General features: G+C 45.1%; 1 protein-coding gene across 7 annotated transcripts in view; it reads left to right on the top strand.

Moving 5' to 3' along the window:
• Positions 1–21,655, top strand: part of ITPR1 (inositol 1,4,5-trisphosphate receptor type 1) — a 352,886-nt gene that overhangs the window by 186,345 nt on the left and 144,886 nt on the right. For 5 of the 7 annotated variants that reach the window (XM_061396358.1, XM_061396356.1, XM_061396353.1 and 2 more), the window contains 9 exons: positions 963–1,124; positions 1,238–1,408; positions 2,090–2,155; positions 3,310–3,447; positions 8,484–8,609; positions 11,109–11,309; positions 12,802–13,053; positions 14,892–15,017; positions 17,527–17,655. In XM_061396358.1, coding sequence (XP_061252342.1) covers positions 963–1,124; positions 1,238–1,408; positions 2,090–2,155; positions 3,310–3,447; positions 8,484–8,609; positions 11,109–11,309; positions 12,802–13,053; positions 14,892–15,017; positions 17,527–17,655 — 1,371 coding nt within the window. Of the gene's footprint in view, positions 1–958; positions 1,125–1,237; positions 1,409–2,089; positions 2,156–3,309; positions 3,448–8,483; positions 8,610–11,108; positions 11,310–12,801; positions 13,054–14,891; positions 15,018–17,526; positions 17,656–21,655 lie in introns of all 7 variants that reach the window. The other 2 variants (XM_061396357.1, XM_061396355.1) reach the window with 1 other exon arrangement.

The raw sequence follows: 21,655 nt of genomic DNA, 5'->3' as shown, positions 1-21,655 counted from the left end.
CATACCTGAATAGTCTAGTGATTTTCCCTTTTTCCAGGTGGTGCAGTGGTAAAGAATTTGCCTGCCAATGCAGGAGATGCACGAGGCAGGTTCGATCCCTGGGGATAGTAAAGATCACCCTCCCCTCCTGGAGAAGGGAACAGCTACCCACTCCAGTATCCTTGCCTGGAGAATCCCATGGACAGAGGAGCCGGGAGGGCTACAGTCCATGGGGTCGCAAAGAGTCGGACATGACTGAGCACACACATTTGTTGGCCCCTGTGACCCCATCCAAGTGCACGATCAGGGATATGGTACAGGCTAGGCAATGGCACCCCACTCCAGTACTCTTGCCTGGAAAATCCCATGGACAGAGGAGCCTGGTAGGCTGCAGTCCTTGGGGTCGCTAAGAGTCAGACACGACTGAGTGACTTCACTTTCACTTTTCACTCTAATGCATTGGAGAAGGAAATGGCAACCCACTCCAGCGTTCTTGCCTGGAGAATCCCAGGGACAGGGGAGCCTGGTGGGCTGCTGTCTCGGGTCGCACAGAGTTGGACACGACTGAAGCGACTTAGCAGTAGCAGACCTCAAAAACCTGGCCCTCCACCACAGATGGTTTCTTGAGACTAGCATCTTAAATAAAAAACAAACTAGTAACTCGGGAGAAACACAGCTGTGTGCGGCTCTGAAACCCCCGGCAGCAGAACATCTGGTGGGAGAGTGTTTGCAAAGCCAGGCCTGTCACTGTGGGAAGGTGGGGACTTTGGTTAAACACTGGGCAGCTGTGACACCGTAACTGTCCCCTCCCCTCAGAACACAGTTGAAGATGAAACAAGATGGTATTGTTAAAGGAGTTATTTAATACCCAGGTCTGCTGAGGTCGGCCATAGAGTTGGGGATCTCATGAAGTGAGGTGTGTCTGGGCCCATGGGTGCGGGTGGAGGCTGTCTGTGGCTCACGTGACCTCTCCCCTCAGTGAGGAGAACACCCCGCTGGACCTGGATGACCACGGCGGCAGAACTTTCCTCCGAGTCCTGCTCCACTTGACGATGCACGACTACCCACCCCTGGTGTCGGGGGCCCTGCAGCTCCTCTTTCGGCACTTCAGTCAGAGACAGGAGGTCCTCCAGGCCTTCAAACAGGTAGTTTGGGTGGCCGTGTGTGCACACACGTGTGTGTACTTGTGTTATTGGTGGTGGTGTCGTCATCTGTCTGAGAGGGTGCTGAGTGCCACTGGTCAATTGCATTCGTTCAGGTTCAGCTGCTCGTTACCAGCCAAGATGTCGATAACTACAAGCAGATAAAACAAGACCTGGACCAGCTGAGATCCATCGTGGAGAAGTCAGAGCTCTGGGTGTACAAAGGGCAGGGCCCCGACGAGGCCATGGACGGTGCATCTGGAGAAAACGAGCATAAGAAGACAGAGGTGGGTGACCACAGGTTAGGTTGCCGGAGGAGACTCGTGGGTCCTGAGAACAAGTGAACGTCCTCCTCTGGTTTTAGGTAAAAATGCAGATGCTAGGATGGGCTGGGATCTCAAGAGGTCTGCTTGTTATCCGGGTGATAGCCATTCTCCTAGGAAGTGCAGCACCAGGTGCCCCTCGAAGACTCACCTGGGCACCAGGTGCCCCTTCCAGAATGAACCTGTTCTCCAGCTATGCCTGGTCCACCATCCTTTCCCAATCAGTGAAATAACATCCATCATGGAGAGCTGAGTGTGAGCAAGTGATTGACTCGGGCATAAACCTAGCAGGACAGCTGGCTAGTGCTAGTGCTCAGTCACTCAGTCGTGTCTGACTCTTTGCAACCTTATGGACTGCTGCCCATCAGGCTTCTCTGTCCATGGGATTCTCCAGGCAAGAATACTGGAGTGGGTTGCCATGCCATCCTCCAGGAGATCTTCCCCACCCAGGGATCAAACCCACGTTTCTTGTGTCTCCTGAATTGGTAGGAGGATTCTTTACCACTAGTGCCACCTGGGAAGCCCCATGATGGCCGGAAAACACTGCAAAATTCCTATTCCTTCCGAGATTGTGAGCTAACCCTAACAAATGGACAGGAACCCAAGAGTTGTGCACACCCCAGTCACGTTCGTTTTGGTTCCTAGGAGGGGAATAACAAGTCACAGCAGCATGAGAGCACCAGCAGCTACAACTACAGGGTGGTCAAAGAGGTATGTGCCCTCCCCTGAGCCTTTCCCGTGGTGGGAAGTTTAACAGAGAGAAAGGGACCTCTGAGGTCAAGTGCATAGGTCTTAGTGTCAGGCCTCAGTTCACATCATGTGTGTTTCCTCACCTTGTGTGGGGGCCACCAGCACCTATACTTCTGAAGGTTTACAATTGAAGGAAGAGTGAAGTGGTAAAATTATCAATGATTTATCTTGATTGCTGACACACAGTGTCACCAATGAGAACCTTAGTTCTTTAGAAATCTTTGCATAGGTTGATTCAAAGTTGAGAGGCTGGAAGCTTGGTGTGTTTTTGTTTGTTTTTTACCCCAGAACAAATTCTTCCCAAGTTTTTGGCAGTGATGCTGAGTCATAGCTTTGTTGTTGTTGTTGTTTAGTGACTAAGTCATGTCCAGCTCTTTTGCAGTCCCATGGACTGTAGCCCACCAGGCTCCTCTGTCCATGGAATTTGCCAGGCAAGAACACTAGGGTGGATTGCCATTTCCTTCTCCAGGGGATCTTCCCGGACCAGGGACTGACTGAACCTGCGTCTCCTGCACTGACAGGCAGATTCTTTACCACTGAACCAACAGGGAAGCCCCCATACCATTTTAGGATACCTGAAAGCATCCCACTTGCTGATGGAGCCATAATCCAGTCGTTAATCTAGAAGACTTGTTCTTAGCCATATGTGGATTTGGTTCAATACAACCAGTAAGGATCCTACAAGTTAGAGAACTTTCCCTCTTACTATGTTCTTAATGGACTGTGATCCCTTTTACCTTCCTGCCCACACCACCCCCTGGCAATCTTTCTTCCAGCTATGCTTCCTACTTTTCTGAGATTGATTTTTGTTTCTTACAACTTTTTTTTTCAAACTTTGAGGTATAAGTGACAAAATTATAATATACTTGACAATGTGATAATTTGATATATACATAGTGAAATCATTACCACAATCAAGTTAATTAACACATCCATCACTCACAGAAGTAACTTTTGGAGGATGGTAGGGGGAGATAAGAATGCTTAAGATCTATTCTCTTAGCAAATTCCACGTACCCAGTGAGGTATCAGGAACTGTAGTGGCCAGGCTCCAGGTTAGATCCTCAGAACAGAGATGTGAGTTGACGAGAAACTTTGACCTTTCTTCCTACCAGATTTTGATCCGACTCAGCAAACTCTGTGTTCAAGAGAGCGCATCTGTGCGGAAGAGCAGGAAGCAGCAACAGCGCTTGCTCCGGAACATGGGTGCCCACGCTGTGGTGCTGGAGCTGCTGCAGATCCCCTACGAGAAGGTGGGCATCGCCCCCTCCCTGCAGCCAGACCCCACGGCTGCTGCTCCTAGGGGGCGGGTTCCTGGGTTTTCCCAAAACCTTCACACTTGGGAACGGTTGGTGAAGAAATGAAGCTGATGTGTGATGACTGTCACTGTGAAGCAATCTTAGGTAATTGACGTGAAACAAACAGAGCATGGTAGAAGTACAGTGAAGCCCCCCATAACCTCCCTCCACTTTTAGAACTCTATAAAGAAGGAGGAGTCTGTTCTCTCCTTACTTCCCTGCCAGGCAGCTTGGTCTGAGTACAAAGGTCTGGTGGACAGAGCTGTCTCTGCACGTGGACTTGTACCATACACTTGTTTTCCTTTTTTTAAAGAGTTGTAAAAGCTGTTTATTGTTTTGAATCCAGTGTGTTTTAGAAGAGCTTGTGACATGGCCATCAATAACTCCCCCAGATCACATGTATGATTATGAAATCAGATTAGCGTAAGTGATCAATTATGAACCCCCCCCATCACAGGGACTGCGGTTTTCGACTTTCAGAGCAGGGGGATGAACTGGTGAGTTCAGGAGAGCCAGAGAAAGCTGTCTTCCCACATCAGAGATACTGGATCACCAAAGCTTAATAAGTATGTGCAGTACAGTTTGGTCTGCCTTGTTCCTCAGCCATGCAAGCTATAAATGCATGTGAGGACATAGGACTTGTCAACTCGAAGTCCTCGCTGTGTGCTGACAGCTGGTTAGGTTCGATCTGTTGGATTCTGCTCAGTCTAAGTCATCTTTTCTGTTGATAGAAATTAAGCTACATCTCTCATTTTTCGTGTTAGCATTTGGCATTGCTAGTGATGGGATGGAGGGAAGCAGGATAGCATAGACCTGACAGGGCACTTCTAAAAGCGTTCATTCGGGGCTTCCTTGGTGGCCCAGTGGTTAGGAGGACTCTTCTTTCACTCTAGGGAGCATCGGTTCAGTCTCTAGCTGGGAAATTAAGATCCTACATGCAGTGTAGTATGGCTAAAAAATAATAATAAATAAATACAAAGAATAACAGTGTCCAGTAGAACAAAATGAAAGCATTCATTCAAGCTTCTAAAACCCAGTGTGGCGTTCTTGGCGTTTCCACTTGATGGATGAGGGGACCGAGGCTGGGGAGTTTTAGAGTTGAGACTTAGGTGCTGGGCTGTTGAATTCCCCAGTGACTCCCAGAGGCTCCCTAGTGAAGTCACCTGAAGGAGGTTCCCTGCCCACTGCTTGCCAGGTACCAGGCCCTGTGCTGAGGCTTTTACATTATTCTCTCATTTAATCCTCAGGACACCCAGAGGAGATAGGTGCCCCATTCTAGATGAGAGGACTGAAGCCAGAGAGGTTTAGAAACTTGTCTGGAAGGCCCAGCTGCACGTAGCAGAGCCTGCTCAGCTCATCTGTGGGAGCCTGGGCCTTGGACGGCTCGCCTTCCACCCCACCTGCTCCTCACTTTCACCCGCTACCCTGCACCTTAGGAAGTTCCCTCCCGAGGCCGTCTCCTTAGTCACGGGGCCTGTGTGAATCTGATAGGTCAGGCTTTTCACCAGCCACAGATAAAAGTACAAGTTTAATCCCTTCAATAGATCAGGGGCTTCAGTAACCTGGAATTAATACAGATGGATGTGGCTGTCATCCAAACTTGGCCAATGTTTGGACTCAAACCAGCAAGTGGATTCGTCTCCGTCTGTGTGAAGAATGTCAGGAGAAAGGTTGCTGGCCTTGGCTTTGCCTCATAGTAACCTGTTTCCTTAATGAGACATTCATTCTCAGAGCAGTGTTGGAGGGATCTATAGGAACCAGATTCAGCTGGAATTGGTGACTCAAAGGCAGAACATTGTGTGTGTATACTTTGTCTGGTTTTTGGATGGATACAGCCATCCCATTGTGTAAGGACAGCGGAGGGACTCTTACTAACAGGTAAGTTCGTGTTATGTCTTTGTGAGCTCCTTGCCCTGTAAAAATCTGCTTTGAAGGGCAGAAGCTTTTCGGTAGCTTGTCTGCCAGCAGATTCCTTTAGTAGGTGAAGAAAGGGAAGAATGCACAGTGGTTCAGGGTTGCTGTGGTGTGTCTCTGTCCCAGACCCTCTGATTTCTTAGAGCTTAGAAACTTTGCCCCTCTCTCTGTAAATGAGAGACAAATCTAATACCTCCTTTGTTGTTCTGAGACTTGCTGTCAGCGTCCTCTTTAAACCTCCTGCTTTGTTCATCTGTCACCCTGGGAGTCTGGGTTCCTTCCATCAGTGTTCCTGGCAGAAGTGTTCTATTTTCTCACAAGGCTGTGGTCTAGATCAGAGTGGGCAGACTGCAGACATGGATCACCTCCAGCCTACCGCCTGTTTTTATATAGTGCTAGAGACAAGAATGGTTGCTACATTTTGTTTTGTTTTCAATTTTAGCTTTATTTATTTTTAATTGAAGGATAACTGCTTTACAGTATTGCGTTGTTTTCTGCCAAACATCAAAATGAATCATCCATAGGTACACATATGTACGTTTTTGAATAGTTAAATTTTTAGGGGTTATATAGGTGTGTGCATAATGTCCTCTGTTTTGTTTTTTGACCCATAAAGCCCTGAAGTATATATCTGGACCTCTAAGAGAAAAGTTTGCTGACCTTAGTCTAGACCAGTAACAGCAGCTAACATTTAATGAGTCATTATGGTCTAAGCACTTGACATGAATTTTCTCATTTAATCTTCATAACCACAATAGGAAGCGTGTCCTTTATCAGCTCCTTGTTACAGATGAGGAAACTGAAAGGTTAAGTTCCTTGCCCAAGGTCACACAGCTCAGAAGCTGTTCATCTGGCCTAAGGGCCATGCAGCCTGGTGTCAGGGCCTGCATTCCCAACTGCGGCACTCTGCCTCTGAAATGAGGGGATCTATGTGAGGTGACTGAGGAAGATGAAGTGGGCTCTGTGAATATGAGGGGTGATTTCCATTTGGGGAGGCTTCTCGTTTTGTTTTTACTCTTTTAAGTAGTGGCTTGTTTAGAACTGGGTAAAGTAGCAAGTAGTATGCTTACTCCTTGGAAGGAAAGTTATGACCAACCGAGACGCATATTAAAAAGCAGAGACATTACTTTGCCAGCAAAGTCCGTCTAGTCAAGGCTATGGTATTGCCAGTAGTCATGCATGGATGTGAGAGTTGGACTATAAAGAAAGCTGAGTGCCGAAGAATCGATGCTTTTGAACTGTGGTGTTGGAGAAGACTGTTGAGAGTGCCTTGGACTGCAAGGAGATCCAACCAGTCCATCCTAAAGGAGATCAGTCCTGGGTGTTCATTGGAAGGACTGATGCTGAAGCTCAAACTCCAATACTTTGGCCACCTGATGCGAAGATCTGACTCATTTGAAAAGACCCTGATGCTGGGAAAGATTGAGGGTGGGAGGAGAAGGGGACGACAGAGGATGAGATGGTTGGATGGCATCACCGACTCAATGGACAAGAGTTTGGGTAAACTCCAGGAGGATGGACAGGGAGGCCTGGCGTGCTGGGAGTTGGTGATGGACAGGGAGGCCTGGCGTGCTGGGAGTTGGTGATGGACAGGGAGGCCTGGCATGCTGCAGGCCATGGGGTCACAAAGAGACAGACACGACTGAGCGACTGAACTGAAAGTAGCAAGAGGTTTCTTTGTTTTTAAATGTCTATCTATTTGGTTGCACTGGGTCTTAAGTACAGCATGTGGGATCTTCAATCTTCGTAGCAGCATGCGGGTTCTTTAGTTGCTGCATGTGGGATCTAGTTCCCTGACCAGGGTCACACCTGGGCCCCCTGCATTGGGACCTTCGAGTTTTAGCTGTTGGACCCCCAGGGAAGTCCCAGGAGGTTCTATATAATTGTCCTGTCATGGGCCTCTTTGTCGTTCAGTTGCTCAGTCCTGTCTGACTCTTTGCGACTCCATGAACTGCAGCACACCAGGCTTCCCTGTCCATCAGCATTTCCCAGAGGTTGCTCAAACTCATGTCTGTTGAGTCAGTGATGCCATCCTATCATCTGGTTCTCTGTCTCCTCTCGCCTTCAGTCTTTCCCAGCATTAGGATCTTTTCCATTGAGTCAGTTCTTCACATCAAGTGGCCAAAGTATTGGAGCTTCAGTTTCAGTATCAGTCCTTCCAATGAGTATTCAGGGTTGATTTCCTTTAGGATTAACATAGGCATCTAACTCTTTACAAACATTGAGTGTATTTTTTTGAAGTGTAGTTGATTTACAATATTAGTTTCAGGTGTACAGCAAAAGGATTTGGTATCTTTTCAGATTATATTGCATTAAAAGTTATTGCAAGATGATAGCTATACTTGCCCATGCTGTAAAGTGTATCCTGGTTGCTTACTGAGTATGTGTTTTTGATATATGACATGAGAATCTCCTAATCAGCCATGGGAAATGCCTGAGACACACATTATCCTGACTGTGTAAGTAGGAAAGCTAAGTCTTAGGTTAAATCATGTGTCAGGTGATGGGGAAAGGAGTCAAGACAGGTACATCTGCCCCAACTTAGAATCTAGAGTTCCACTTTGCTGTGTTAACTGCTGCCAGAATTTAGGGTGTCCATAGGTTAAGGCAACTTGAAAATGTGTGCCTGAGAGCTGGGAGATGTGCTTATAGCCAGTGATGAAGTTGGCCCCTGCTCTGCTGTCCATCCGTATTTTCAGAAGTAGGACGTTTAGAAATTTCAGCAATTGCTAGACAGTGAGATCTCAGAGAGTTCCTCTTAGCTTTCATTCTCTATGTCCTTTTTCCCTGATAAAATCATTTCATTTGACTGCCCAAGGCTAGTGGGAGAGAATTCATTTTCCTCCATGAAGCATAGACAAATTTCTGATTTCTCTGCAAGAGTCAGCGGTGCAGCACCCCCCAATGTTTTTATACAGCCAGCCCCTTGAAGCACCCCCAGAGCCCCACATGAGTCGAGGGGATGGGGGCATCATGGAATCCTGGCCTAGAGATCGCTGCTTTCTCTATCTGACCTTCCCTTGCCAAAGGCCTAGCCGGGTCTTCAACCTGTTTTTCATCTGTCTTCTCCCTCACAGGCTGAAGACACCAAGATGCAGGAGATAATGAGGCTGGCTCATGAGTTTCTTCAGAATTTCTGCGCTGGCAACCAGCAGAATCAGGCTCTGCTCCACAAACATATAAACCTGTTTCTAAACCCAGGGGTAAGACTGGAGGCCTGTCTGGGACTCTGTGCTGGGAGGAGGACCGCAGGGGGTGGAAGCAGGAAGAGAAGAGAACAGCTTGTTCTTTTGCTGTTGTGGCCGCTGGGACTTGTTATGATGCAACCTTCATTCTGATGGGGAACATTTTGATCAGCTCTCAGGAGGACGTAAATACTTTATGGGAAAAAAAGGTAGAAGGAGGGAGGAAGCGGTGGTAGATGCAAGATAAATGTATTTTCTCTTAGTAGCATTCCTCATTACATCAAACTCCAGCTGTAGCAAAGTACCAATTCTCACTGTCCAGCCACATCCTCCTGAGGTCGTGCATCAAGTTTTCTATGTTTACACAAAACATAATGTGTCCGTGTAAAACATAATTGTGTTACATTTTAATTACATATGTTTTTAATATGTTACATACGTGTTATGCTTTTTTTATAGGAAAATGGTGGTACACTGTACACATTGTTTTTGTATTTTGCCTTTTTCACTTACACATCTTGGGTATCTTTGTAAGTCAGAGATATATAAATTGTTCTCATTGATTTTCATGGCTGAATACTTCCCCGGTGGCTCCGCGGTAAAAGAATCTGCCTGCAGTGCAGGAGATACGGGTTTGATCCCTGTGTTGGGAAGATCCCCTAAAGGAGGAAATGGTAATCCACTCCGGTATTCTTGCCTGGAGAATCCCATGGACAGAGGAGCCTGGTGGGCTACAGCCCATGGGGTCACAAAGAGTTGGACACGACTGAAGCAACTGAGCGCACATGGGCAGAATGGCTGTAACTTTTTTGAAACCATTTCCTTATTAATGGACAGTTCAGCAGTGTCTGATTTTTGGCTCATGAGCAGTACTGCAAAGGACAGCCTTGTACATTAACACACACTCACATGCACACACACAAACACACCTAAGTACTCATCCATACTGCTGGAGCTTTCCAGAGAAAGAACTGCTGCATTGTAGAGTCATCTTCCATCCTTTTCATGTTAATGAAAAGGCAAAAGATGAAAAGGTTAAAGCCCCTTACCTCACACCAGTCATTAAACCTAATAACTCTGTAAGTCTGGATAAAAAGTAGAAAATGAAGCTCCTGAAGGAAAACCTGAAAATATCCTCATGACCTTATGGAAGGGAACTTTTCTCACAATGAATGCAAAGAGCACTAGTCATGCAGGAAAATATCAATAAATCAGACTTTAAAAAAAAATCAATGCAGAACTTCCCTGGTGGTCCAGTGATTAAGCCTTCGCCTTCCAGTGCAGGGGGTGTGGGTTTGGTCCCTGGTCAGGAAGCTGTGATCCCATCCACATGCCTCTTGGCCAAAAAACCAATAGATGAACAACAGACGCAAAATTGTAACAAATTCGATACAGACTTTTTAAATGGTCCAAGATAAAAAAATCTTTAAAAAAAAAATCAAGAACTTCTATTTGTCAAATGACACTGTAAAGAGTAAGCGAAGACAAGCCCCAGTGAGAGAAAACACTCAGTGTTCAAGTCCAGGAGCAACTTCACTCCCAGTAGAAGCAACAAACTCCAGAAGGTCCGTGAGGAAGATCACAGCCCACTCTTTCAAATGAGCTAAAAACTTTAAAATGGGACGCTCTGCCGTAGAGATTATCCAAATGGCCAACAGCCATCACAAAGCCCTCAACATGGTTCAGCATCAGAGAAATTAAAATTGAGGAAGTTACTTACAACAAATTATGAAATTAAAAAACTGACACTACTCAGTATTGGCAACACTATGGAGTAGCTGTAATGTAGAATGTAAATTGTTAATTTGTTTCAAAGCTGTTTGGGAGTATCTTCCAAAGCCAAATGTATTTGAACTCTGCAACCCAACATTATTCCTGGGTATAAAGCCAACAGAAATGCATACATTTCATTTATCAGAAGACATTTAGAAGAATGTTCAGAGGGACCCTGTTCATCACACATGTCATAAGAATTGTGTCACTCCTTACGCTTAAGACCGGTGGTGGTGGTAGGGGTTTAATTGCTAAGTCACTCCCCCGAATGCCCATCAACAGATAAATGCACGTGGTATATTCATGCGACGGAATGTGTGTAGCAGTGATAGTCAACAAGCTAGTAACACAACAACACGGATGACACGATTGCAATTTGAACAAAAGGCAGGTAGAAGAGGATGCTTGAGGTTCAAGACTGGGCAAAACTAATCTGTGGTTGTGGAAGCCAAAATAATTGTTAAACTTGGAGAGAGCGGGACATAAAGGGGTCTATTTTGTTTCTTGGTCTGGGTGCTGAGCTTCCCTCTGAAATTCATTCAGCAGAAAACTAATGATGTGTTTACTGTCCTGTGGTTTTATTACACATGATTGGAAAAGCTGAGTTAACAGGAACACCCTACAGAAGCGAGGATGGAGAAAGATGCTCTCGCGGGGCTGAATGCCCCTGCCTGTGTTGGGATAGACTCTTTCTCGCCTCGCCCTTCCTTTGATCCTGTCTCTGTGCCCTTGCTCTCGTGTCAGATCCTGGAAGCCGTCACGATGCAGCACATCTTCATGAACAACTTCCAACTGTGCAGCGAGATCAACGAGCGGGTCGTCCAGCACTTTGTTCACTGCATCGAGACTCACGGTCGAAATGTCCAGTACATCAAGTTCCTGCAGACGATTGTCAAGGCTGAAGGGAAATTCATCAAGAAGTGCCAAGACATGGTCATGGCCGAGGTGACAGCTATGTATTTCTAAATACCTTCATCCGATGTTCTCAGGGACTTACAAATTATTTAATTTTATTTGTATAACCTGGCACCGTGTCCAGGGGCCATTAAAAAAAAAAATAATGTATGTGTGTGCACGCACAAGTGTGTGTGTGAGCTTAAACTGTAGAAACAGCCAAGAATCCAATCTACTTTTTCATAGCAATAAATCTATTTTAAGGATCGTTGGCTAGGATTCTTCTGAGAGAGTAAAACAGCCCAAGAAAATTGAACCAAAATACATTGAATTGAGGTTAAATGTGGATAGAATCCTTTGAGCCAAAGAAGTTCTTCTTGTGAATTCTGTAACTTAAAAAAATTATCCACCTAATTAACTAGCTGGGAATATTGTTGGTTGATGCTTTACGAGAAGCTGGTCAGTAGAATCAGGGCAAAGTCCCCCTTGGGTCTCTGTCAGACGTCAGTGCCCATGGATGCCGTCTGTCCCAGGAGGGTCCTCTGTCACCCTCGGGACTTCAGCTTCTGTAGGTGCTTGCTGTCATCTTTCCATCTTTAAAAAATAAATGGAATCTCAAGTAAATCCAGCTAACACCTGGAGTTGTGGTCTTATCTACATATATGAGTTCAGTGAAAGATGGTATAGTGTCGTTAAAAGTGTTGGCTTGACCTGGGATACACATGTCTTCTGGTCCATGTCCCAGGCTGCGTGATTCAGGATTGAGAAACTCACAGGCTAGTTAAATGAGATAAAGATGACAGTGATAGCTACCATTTATTGGAATGGCTGCTCCAGTTGGTATTGTAAGCTATTGTGGGAACATTCTCAGAGTTCATAAAGGTTAGCTGTTATTAAGTGAATAATATTGACCGTATTTATTTTGACTTCTGTGTCAGCCCTTTTTGGATCTTCCATATTTCATGCAGTGCTGAACAATTTCAACACTTAATTCTTAAGTAGATTAATGAGAACCCCCAGTCCCCAGCAGACAAGTTTTATGAATAGGAATGCCTTGACTCTTTGAGTGCTGAAAGGAAGGTGTATCTTACTTAGAATTGGATTATTTGTGATTGTGAAGAAATAAGGCAGTGTATGAAAGAGCTGAAACAAAAATACAAAGCGTGAAAGGAGATGGGAACATTTTTAAAAAGAAAAAAAAAATCATAGCCCAATAATTAGGGGAAATACAAGGGCAGGCTTGAAATCTACATTTTGCTTGATACATGAATGCTGGTATGTAGACTTTCTCTTCCCCTAATAATGTTTAGGACTGCTGTGATATTTTTATATCTGAATGAAAATGCTGCTGCTGAATTTTTTAGTTGTTTAGTAATAAAAATGAATGAAGTGTAGATGAGTTCAGTAATATAAATGCAGCTGGATTTGGAAGGTAAATGCTGACAGAACCTCTCTTTCTGTGTGAATAGATTTCTTTTTTAATGCTTCCCCCATCCCAGCAAGCTTGTGCTATAAACAAGTCTCGCTCTCTCACTGATCACAGCTGGTTAATTCAGGAGAGGATGTCCTCGTGTTCTACAACGACAGGGCCTCTTTCCAGACCCTGATTCAGATGATGAGGTCCGAGCGGGACCGGATGGACGAGAACAGCCCCCTCATGTACCACATCCATCTGGTGGAGCTCTTGGCCGTGTGCACGGAGGGCAAGAACGTCTACACGGAGATCAAATGCAACTCCCTGCTCCCGCTGGATGACATTGTCCGCGTGGTGACCCACGAGGACTGCATCCCCGAGGTGAGCGACTGTGTCCCCAGGGTGGGTGGGCTCTGACTCTCCACATGGTGTGGGGCGGGGGGGTGTGGCTGGATGGGAGCTGACCCAGGTGGGACCTCACAGCTTTGACACCCACGGCTCACTTAGCTGTGAGACTTCCAGTGGCCAAAACAGCATCCTCTTGAGCCTTGATTTTGTGTGAGAGGGATGACAGGGGAAGTAAATCTTTCTTTTTGTCTCCTTGAGAAAGAACAGGAAACTGCTGCAGTCATTTCACCTGTTGAAACAGGAGCGTTGAGCTGAACGGACCTCTCAGAAATGAGATGAACGGTGGCTAGGGAGACAGTTCACACCAGTGTAAAACTTAATAGGTTTATTCTTTAAAACAAAAACTTGCGATGCAAAAATTATGAATGACAGCTTTAAAATATTCAGGAACAGCAGGTAACCAGTAAGAAATGGAAAGTAATCTACAATTTTACCACCCATAATAAATACCTGTTAGGTTTTTAGTAAATCCTTTCAGCTTTTGTTTTCCCTATTCATATACATTAACTAGTAACAAAAAAAAATGGATCATGCAATATATATTTTTGTTCATGTTTTAAAATATATAGTATTAGTTTATATTATTAGTATATATACATATGCATTTATATATATGTGTGTGTGTGTGTGTGTGTGTGGAGAGAGAGAGAGAGAGAGAGAGAGCGCGTGCGCATATTTTCAGCTTCCTTGGTAGCTCAGGTGGTAAAGAACCAGCCTGCAATGCAGGAGACCGCGGTTCGATTCCTGGGTTGGGAAGATCCCCTGGAGAAGGGAGAGGCTCCCCACTCCAGTGTTCTTGGGCTTCCCTGGTAGCTCAGACGGTAAAAAATCCACCTGCAATGCAGGAGACCTGGGTCCAATCTCTGGGTTTGGAAAGATCCCCTGGAGAAGGGCACGGCAACCCACCTCAGTATTCTTGCCTGGAGAATCCCATGGACAGAGGAGCCTGATGGCTACAGTTTATGGGGTTGCAACAAATCAGACACGACTGAGCGACTGAGCACAGCACAGCGTAGATTATGTAGTATGTATTAAATATATACTGTTTTTAGACTACTTTTTGGAAAAGTTCTTGCATTTTGGCAGGGTGAACACTTAGAAGTGCTGTGTCATGCAAGGTGCATTTCTTTTGACTTGACAGTGTGAAGTGCCTTCCAGCAGTTTGACCTCAGCGGCCCCACACCACAGAGCTCTTATCACTCCAAATCCTCCAAATCCTGCCAGCTCTTATTGTTGTTATGCCCTTTATTATTTATTATTTTTCAGTCTGGAGGCTGTATAGTGATACCTCATAGTGATTTTAATTTCTGCCTTCTTGATTACTAAATGAGATTCAGCCCCTTTCCATATATTGTTTTTGATATTTACTATTCCTTTAAGTAAATATCAGATCACATTTTTTGCCCCTTTTTTCCATCTTACACGTAGAGATCTGTAAGAATTCCTTGTGGAGATATGCATTGCAAACAGCTTCTCTCCAATTGTGTCATTTAACTCTTGTAACAGAGCCATTTCATGAGTAGAAATTCTTAACTTTAATGTAGTCAAACCTGGCCCTCTTCTGTGGTCCCAGTGTTCTGTTGCATTCTTCACCTGGAAGTCAGGAACATCTTCTCTTCCAAAAGCTTTGTTTTCAGATGTCGTCTTGGTGAATTTTGACCATCAGAAAGCCATAGAGATTCAGTGGCCGAGAGAAAATGGAATGGCCATCTTGGTCTGTCCTTGTCATTGTTAATTTGAGGGAACTAGTCAGTCCCACATGTCCTATGAATAAGTTGATTTTTACAGAAAAATCTGTTTCTCTTTTTCAGGTTAAAATTGCCTACATTAACTTCCTGAATCACTGCTATGTGGATACGGAAGTGGAAATGAAGGAGATTTATACCAGCAATCACATGTGGAAATTGTTTGAGAATTTCCTCGTCGACATCTGCAGGGTAAGGCTTTCTGGAACTACGGAGACAGGGGAAGGGGTCTGTGTGGGTCTGCGTCTCCCTGTGCAGACGTAGGGATGACAGTCACGTCATTGCAACTTGCTAGTTGGTGGCACAAGGAGATACCTGGCTCTTTTACCGCGTCTTATTTCTTTTGATCTTTTACTCCTAGCTTGAGAATAGATTTTATTCATCAAGCTTCAGGGAGGGTAGGTCATTTTGGTTTTCATTTCATCCTTTATGGATTGATTTGGGAATGATAATCTGGGACATATTAAAATCAGATATATAAAGTTTTGTCTTTTTTGACAATAAGTCTCTCCTCGAAGGACACCTTCCTGAGTGTGAGCATTTATCTCCTAAGATCTGGTGTCAAGGATCCTTCAAATCACATCACTTTCCCACCTATTGCTTTCCTGACCCAGCCTTCGGGATGGCTTCAGAAGTCTTGATTTGGTTTTGCAGTGACGTTAATACATGTTTGAAAGCCGTGGGACTATACCCTCACAAGACACATCATGGATTTAATAGGAGTTGTGTGGTGGTCAGGTTGGGGGAAAGTAACTCAGTCCTTCACAGAACAATTGTGAAATGAATCCCAATTTCAGAAACATTGTGATGCTAAAAAGGAAAAAAAAAAGTGCATTGTAGAATCATAGAATGTGGCATTTTCTCCTGACTACAATTACCAGTATAAAACAAGGAACCTACAAGAACTTAATTTCCTTCTAAGGACTGTGTTTAATAATACCCTAGTGTTGGCATCACAAATATATATTGTTGTTCAGCAGCCCAGTCATGTCTGACTGCGACTCCATAGACTGCAGCACGCCAGGCCTCCCTGTCCCTCAGCATCTCCCGAAGTTTGCCCAAGTTCATATCCATTGCATCAGTGATGCCATCCAGGCATCTCATCCTCTGACACCCTCTTCTCCTTCTGCCCTTGATCTTTCCCAGCATTAGGGACTTTTCCATTGAGTTGGCAAATCGCATCAAGTAACCAAAATACTGGAGCTTCAGCTTCAGCATCAGTCCTTCCAATGAGTATTCAGGGTTGATATACATATATATATATAATTTAAATATGTATATATTTTCATCTCAAGCTCTTCCTCGTCTTTTAATCCCATAAATCTAGGGGTTTGGCTTGAAATGGAAATCCTGCTTTGATTCTTTAAATCAGGACTCAACAAAGTTTTCTGTGAAGCCCCAGATAGTAAACATGTTTGGCTTTGTGGGCCGTGTGGTCTCTGTCACAGCTACTCAGCTCTGCTCTGGTAGCGTGAGAGTGACCACAGTGGTATGTAAACAGATGGGCATGGCTGGGTTCCAGTAAAACTTCATTTATAAAAACAGCCACCAGCCCTTAACTTGGCTTATCCCTGCCATAAGTTGTTTAAAAATGCTTTAAAATTCATTGCTGACTTCACTTTTGAATGTGTCTACCCACTGCTCATCACTGGACTTAGAACATGACAGTTAATAAAATTTGATGGTTTTACCCTTCATAATTTTCAAAATTATATATCTGATTTTATATCTCCAATTAGAGGGCTAATGAGTTTGGTAATAAAATGGGTGTTAAATATTTGGGGAGAATTCCCCGGTCGTCCAGTGGTTAGAGTTCTCGCTGTCACTGCCAGGGGCCCAGGCTCAGTCCTTGGTTGGGGAAGTGAAATCCCACAAGCTGCGTGTTGTAGTCAAAAAAAAAAAAAAAAAAAATTGAATTTCTTGAACCTGTTCTTCTAAATGTGTAATTGTATTCTAAGCAGCAAAATTATCTAAAGTCCAGGTGAAACCTGAAGTCTCCCTTCACCCCCAAACTTACACAGACAGTTATTCTGAGTCACAGCCCACTCTTTTCAGCAGTCCTGTGGCTCAGTAGAGTTTTCACTGAATGGAAAGGAGTGTTGTAGGTTTGGAGAATATCATGCCCAGTGGACTCAGTGGTAATACTTGATTAAGTATCTTGATGATATGCATTAGTTACGTATGACCTAGAGAAGAATGACTTAAACAGTTTACTTTTAGGGTACCTAGAGGCAATGGTAGGTATTAAGCCTGTAATGCCTTTGGGGGCTTTAGACTGGCCACAAGTTGGTAGGAATTAGGAAGTGATGGCCTTGTAGGTCCCATGCCAACTTTAATGTTTTATAATTCTTCACCATGATATCCAAGCTCATCTGTTTCTCTTTTACCATGATTCTTTTTTTTTTTATCATTGTTCTCTTTTATTTATTCATTTATTTTTATTTTTTGGTTGCACCACACATGGCATGCTGAATCTTACAGGGATCAAACCCATGCCGCCTGCATTGGAACCATGGAGTCTTAACCCCTGGGCCACCAGGGAAGTCCCTAATTGTTCTCTCTTAGGAGGAGGAATACTGACTTGCAGGCTTTTGCCTTTCCTTTGTTAAGGGTAATTAGCAGAAATAGTCATCGATTTCTTAGTTTTACAAGGAACTTGCGGGGTTTGGTACAAGGTCTAAAGCGTTGACTTGTCCTCCAGGCCTGTAATAACACGAGCGACAGGAAACACGCAGACTCGATTCTGGAGAAGTACGTCACCGAAATCGTCATGAGCATCGTCACCACGTTCTTCAGTTCTCCCTTCTCAGACCAGAGTACAACTCTGCAGGTAAGAAGTACGAACAGAGATGCAGGTAACTCCCAGGAGATCCTCGGCAGACGGACTTGGTGCTGATTCTGGAGTGAGCGGCTGCGGATGAGCCAGCCCTCCGTGAAGCATTAATAACAGATGCTTCTCTCTTCGTGGAGGATGGTTTTTACAGGAATTGCGTGGATAATGAAGTAGCTGAGAATGTTTTTCTGTATCAGATGGTTCTGTGGCTATTGATTTTTTTTCCTGAAAATGCCTTCTTTTTTCCCCCTCTTTAATCTTGTTGATTCCTTACCTCCAACCTTAGAAAGACAAGCAGCTTTCAAATGAGTGGTAGCATGTTAACACTTTTTAAGAAAATTATGTATTTTTTTTTCTTTTGGCCACACTGGGTCTGTGTTGTTACACATGGGCTTTCTTTAGTTGCTGTGCTCGGGCTTTTCATGGTGAGGGGGCTTCAGTAGGTGCGTGCGTGGGCTCAGTGGGTACGGCTCCTGGGCTCTAGGGCACAGACAGGCTCAGTAGTTGCGGTGCACAGGCTTAGTGACTGTGTGGCACGAGGGATCTTTGCAGACCTGGGATGGAACCCATATCCCCTGCATCGGCAGGCAGGTTCTTCACCACTGGACCAGTAGGAAAGTCCAACACTTAATTAAACATGTCTGGGAGTCTCCATTATAAGCCCACATGTGTGCCTACAGTTCATCAGAAGGGGTTACGTGGCCAGCAGGAATGAGACGTCCTTGAGCCTTGATACTGTGGCTACCACCTCCCACCAGCCCCAGCATGTGCTGATCACTGGTGCCCCCTGGAGTTGTGCAGCAGCCCTGCAGGCTGATGGTCAGTGTACTTAGGAGTTTCAAACATGTGAATCCCTGGACCTGGGAGATGTTTTCATTATTCTTGGAAAAGTCACTCTTCTTTCTGTAACTGAGGTCTGGGTCATTGGCTGTGGGAGTCTTACGGCGGGTCCGTGTACACAGCCTGCAGGATGAAAACAGGACTTGGTCTCCAGTGGCCAGAAGAGCAGCAGTAACCATCCTTGTCATGCATATAGATGGAGGGTGTCCTGGGGTTGATGCGTGGCCCAGGCTGGTTGAATTGTAGACAGATAACCTTAATTAAGGTAAATTCTCCAAGAGGAGAGTGATTCATGGTCAGTATGATATCACTGGAACATTTATTAGAAACCGCTATTCTGTTACTCATGCAGAGGAGTTCATATTAACTTAGTACTCGTGGTATTATCCCCATTTTTCAGGTGAACAGATTGAGGCTCAGGGGATTAAATTACCATCCTCAACCATGGTCACCACTGCTAATTGCAAAACCATGATTTCAACCCAGATCTGTCTGACTCTAAAACTTGAATTCTGGAATTTTTAGTGAGATATGTTTTGTTAGGAATTGTTGGTAACCTGCTATTTAATTTAGCTTCTTTGCTAGCCTTCAGTTATCTCTAAAGTGTCATTAAGTAAGAATGCCACCTTTAGAATACCTGTGGATGGTTTTTGTGTCATTGGGGAATAAGAACTTGCTAGATCCCAAGCACGTGAGTTGTTAGAGGCCAAAATGTGCGCCTTGCCAAGAGCCATTCTACTCAGAGCCAACTGCTTTGGTTAATCAGGATGAACTTGCTTCTCTTGTAATTAAAAGTGACCATTGCTGTGAGGCAATTCCCATTCTCCTAGAGACTGTGAAACAGTGTTGCAAAAGCAAATGTCAAGCTCAGCCAGTCAAAGTAATTGGAAACCATTGAAACTCCAATACTTTGGCCACCTCATGCAAAGAGTTGACTCATTGGAAAAGACCCCGATGCTGGGAGGGATTGGGGGCAGGAGGAGAAGGGGACGACAGAGGATGAGATGGCTGGATGGCATCACAGACTCGATGCACATGAGTTTGGGTGAACTTCGGGAGTTGGTGACGGACAGGGAGGCCTGGCATGCTGCGATTCATGGGGCCGCGAAGAGTCGGACACGACTGAGCGACTGAACTGACCTGAGACAGGAATTTGTGTTCAGTGTGTTTGGTCTTGGTCCCTGTTCTCTCCTTCCATTGCCTTTGCTCTGAAACCACGTTTAACCCAATTATTAGGCAGTGGGGGCCAGAGAAATCAACTTCAACCTTTCACGTCCAGAGCGAGGCCCCAGTTATCCAAGTATAATTAAAATACATAGTCCAAACTGGATTTCTAGAATAATTATTTTGAAGCAATACTGTTTCCGAAGCTGTCCTCACCTGTCTTATTTGCTGAAAAGCCTGCGTCTTGTTTCCTCAGCTAGATTTGTACCTTCGTCCTTCCTTCCTCCCATGTTTTGTATCTTCCCTTCCTTTCTTTAGCCTGTGTTTCTGAGGGAGGAAAATGGTGGACTTGGAGTTTTGCTGCATTTAAGGCACCAGTGAAATGTCCAAGGGGCGGCTGGAAATGTGGGTTCTGGGAGGAACGACAGAACTTTGAAGCCTTTTGGAGCTTCCCGGGTGGCACTGCGGTAGAGAATCTACCTGCCAATGCAGTAGACGTGAGTTCCATCTCTGCTCGGGGAAGATTCCACATGCCGCGGAGCGACTAAGCCTCGCACCACAACTGCTGAGCCTGGGAGCTGCAGCTGTGAAGCCCGTACACCCTGGAGCCTGCACTCCGCAACAAGAGAAGCCACCACAATGAGAAACCTGTGCAACACGCCTAGAGAGCAACCCCACCTGCTGCAGCTAGAGAAAGCTCAGGCAGTGACAGGAAACCAGCACAGCCATAAATAAGTAAAGTTTTTTTGTTTTTTTTTTAAATCTTTGGAGGCTTTTAAAGCAGGACAGATTTGGGTTCCAGTCCTTCCCAGTTCTGTGAACTTGGGGAGATCTCAGAGCTTCAGAACCCTTTTCTTACATGTTAAATAGGGTTATAGTATGACTGGGATGATGACCCAGTGTGACCTGTGGATGACTGGGAGAATTAATGTTTATGAATAGCTAGCACAATGCCTGGTACACAGGAGTTGCTTAACAACTGGCAGCTGGTACTGTGTCCTGCTAGACTGCAAGCTACAAGGGAGTGGGGTGAGGGGGGCAGAGACGTGTCTCAGATGCTGTTCTATCCTGAGCACCATGCCTGGCCCCTGGGAGGTGCTCATTTGATGAGTGAGCAAATGAATTGCGTAGACTCAGGAGAAGGGAACTCTGAAGTCCAAGTATAAATGCTTGCTGGTGCACATCTTGGCAGGAAAAAGAAGAGGTAGACTAGAAAGGACCTGGGCAGAGCACAGATAATTAAGGACAAATTATACAACAGGCCAGAGGGAGATTAAGGGGTTATCTTGCCCTCAGGGTGGAATTCATGAGCAAAACAGAGCCTTGAGAACTAAACAGGGGAGAATCTCAGGCAGAAAGTGCTGGGCAGCCATGTTCATCAGCCCAAGAGGTTGTGTGAGCTGGTGCCCCCAGATTGGCCATTAGAATAGGAAATTAGGAATCAGTTGCTCTGGCTGATTGACTCATCTTTTGTTTATTCAAGTGCCAGATGGGAACAGAGCAGATGCTCAATAAATGTTGGCTCAATTGAATTCATTTAGTTGAAGGATTCTTCTTCCTTTAAGTTAGGCCATTGAGTCCCCGTCTCACACTCCATCAGAGGGGACCAAGAACTACAGGTCCGAGGCGGCCTCATCAGCTGGTACATCCTCCCCAGCTCCCTCAGCCCAAGCACGGTCCAGCCTTGGGACCCAAGCCTGCTCAGGCTCGAGGGATGTGACACCAGCCCGGCTCACTGAGGTTTGATGGGTTCAGAGCAGGACTTACTTTCATTGATTTTTATTGTTTCTATTGTAGTACAGTTGGTACGCTGTGTTGCGTGTGTTTGAGTTCTGCAGCAACTTGATTCACTTACACTCAGCTCTTCTTTTTTGGATTCTTCTCCCACGTAGGTTATTACAGAGTGCTGAGTAGAGTTCCCTGTGCTTCCAGCAGGTCCACCTTGACCATCAATTTTATGAATATCATTGTGTTTATGTTAATCCCAACCTCC

The sequence above is a fragment of the Bos javanicus genome, chromosome 22 (genome assembly GCF_032452875.1).
Source record: "Bos javanicus breed banteng chromosome 22, ARS-OSU_banteng_1.0, whole genome shotgun sequence".
NCBI lineage: Eukaryota > Metazoa > Chordata > Mammalia > Artiodactyla > Bovidae > Bos > Bos javanicus.
This window is presented reverse-complemented; position numbering and strand designations above follow the sequence as displayed.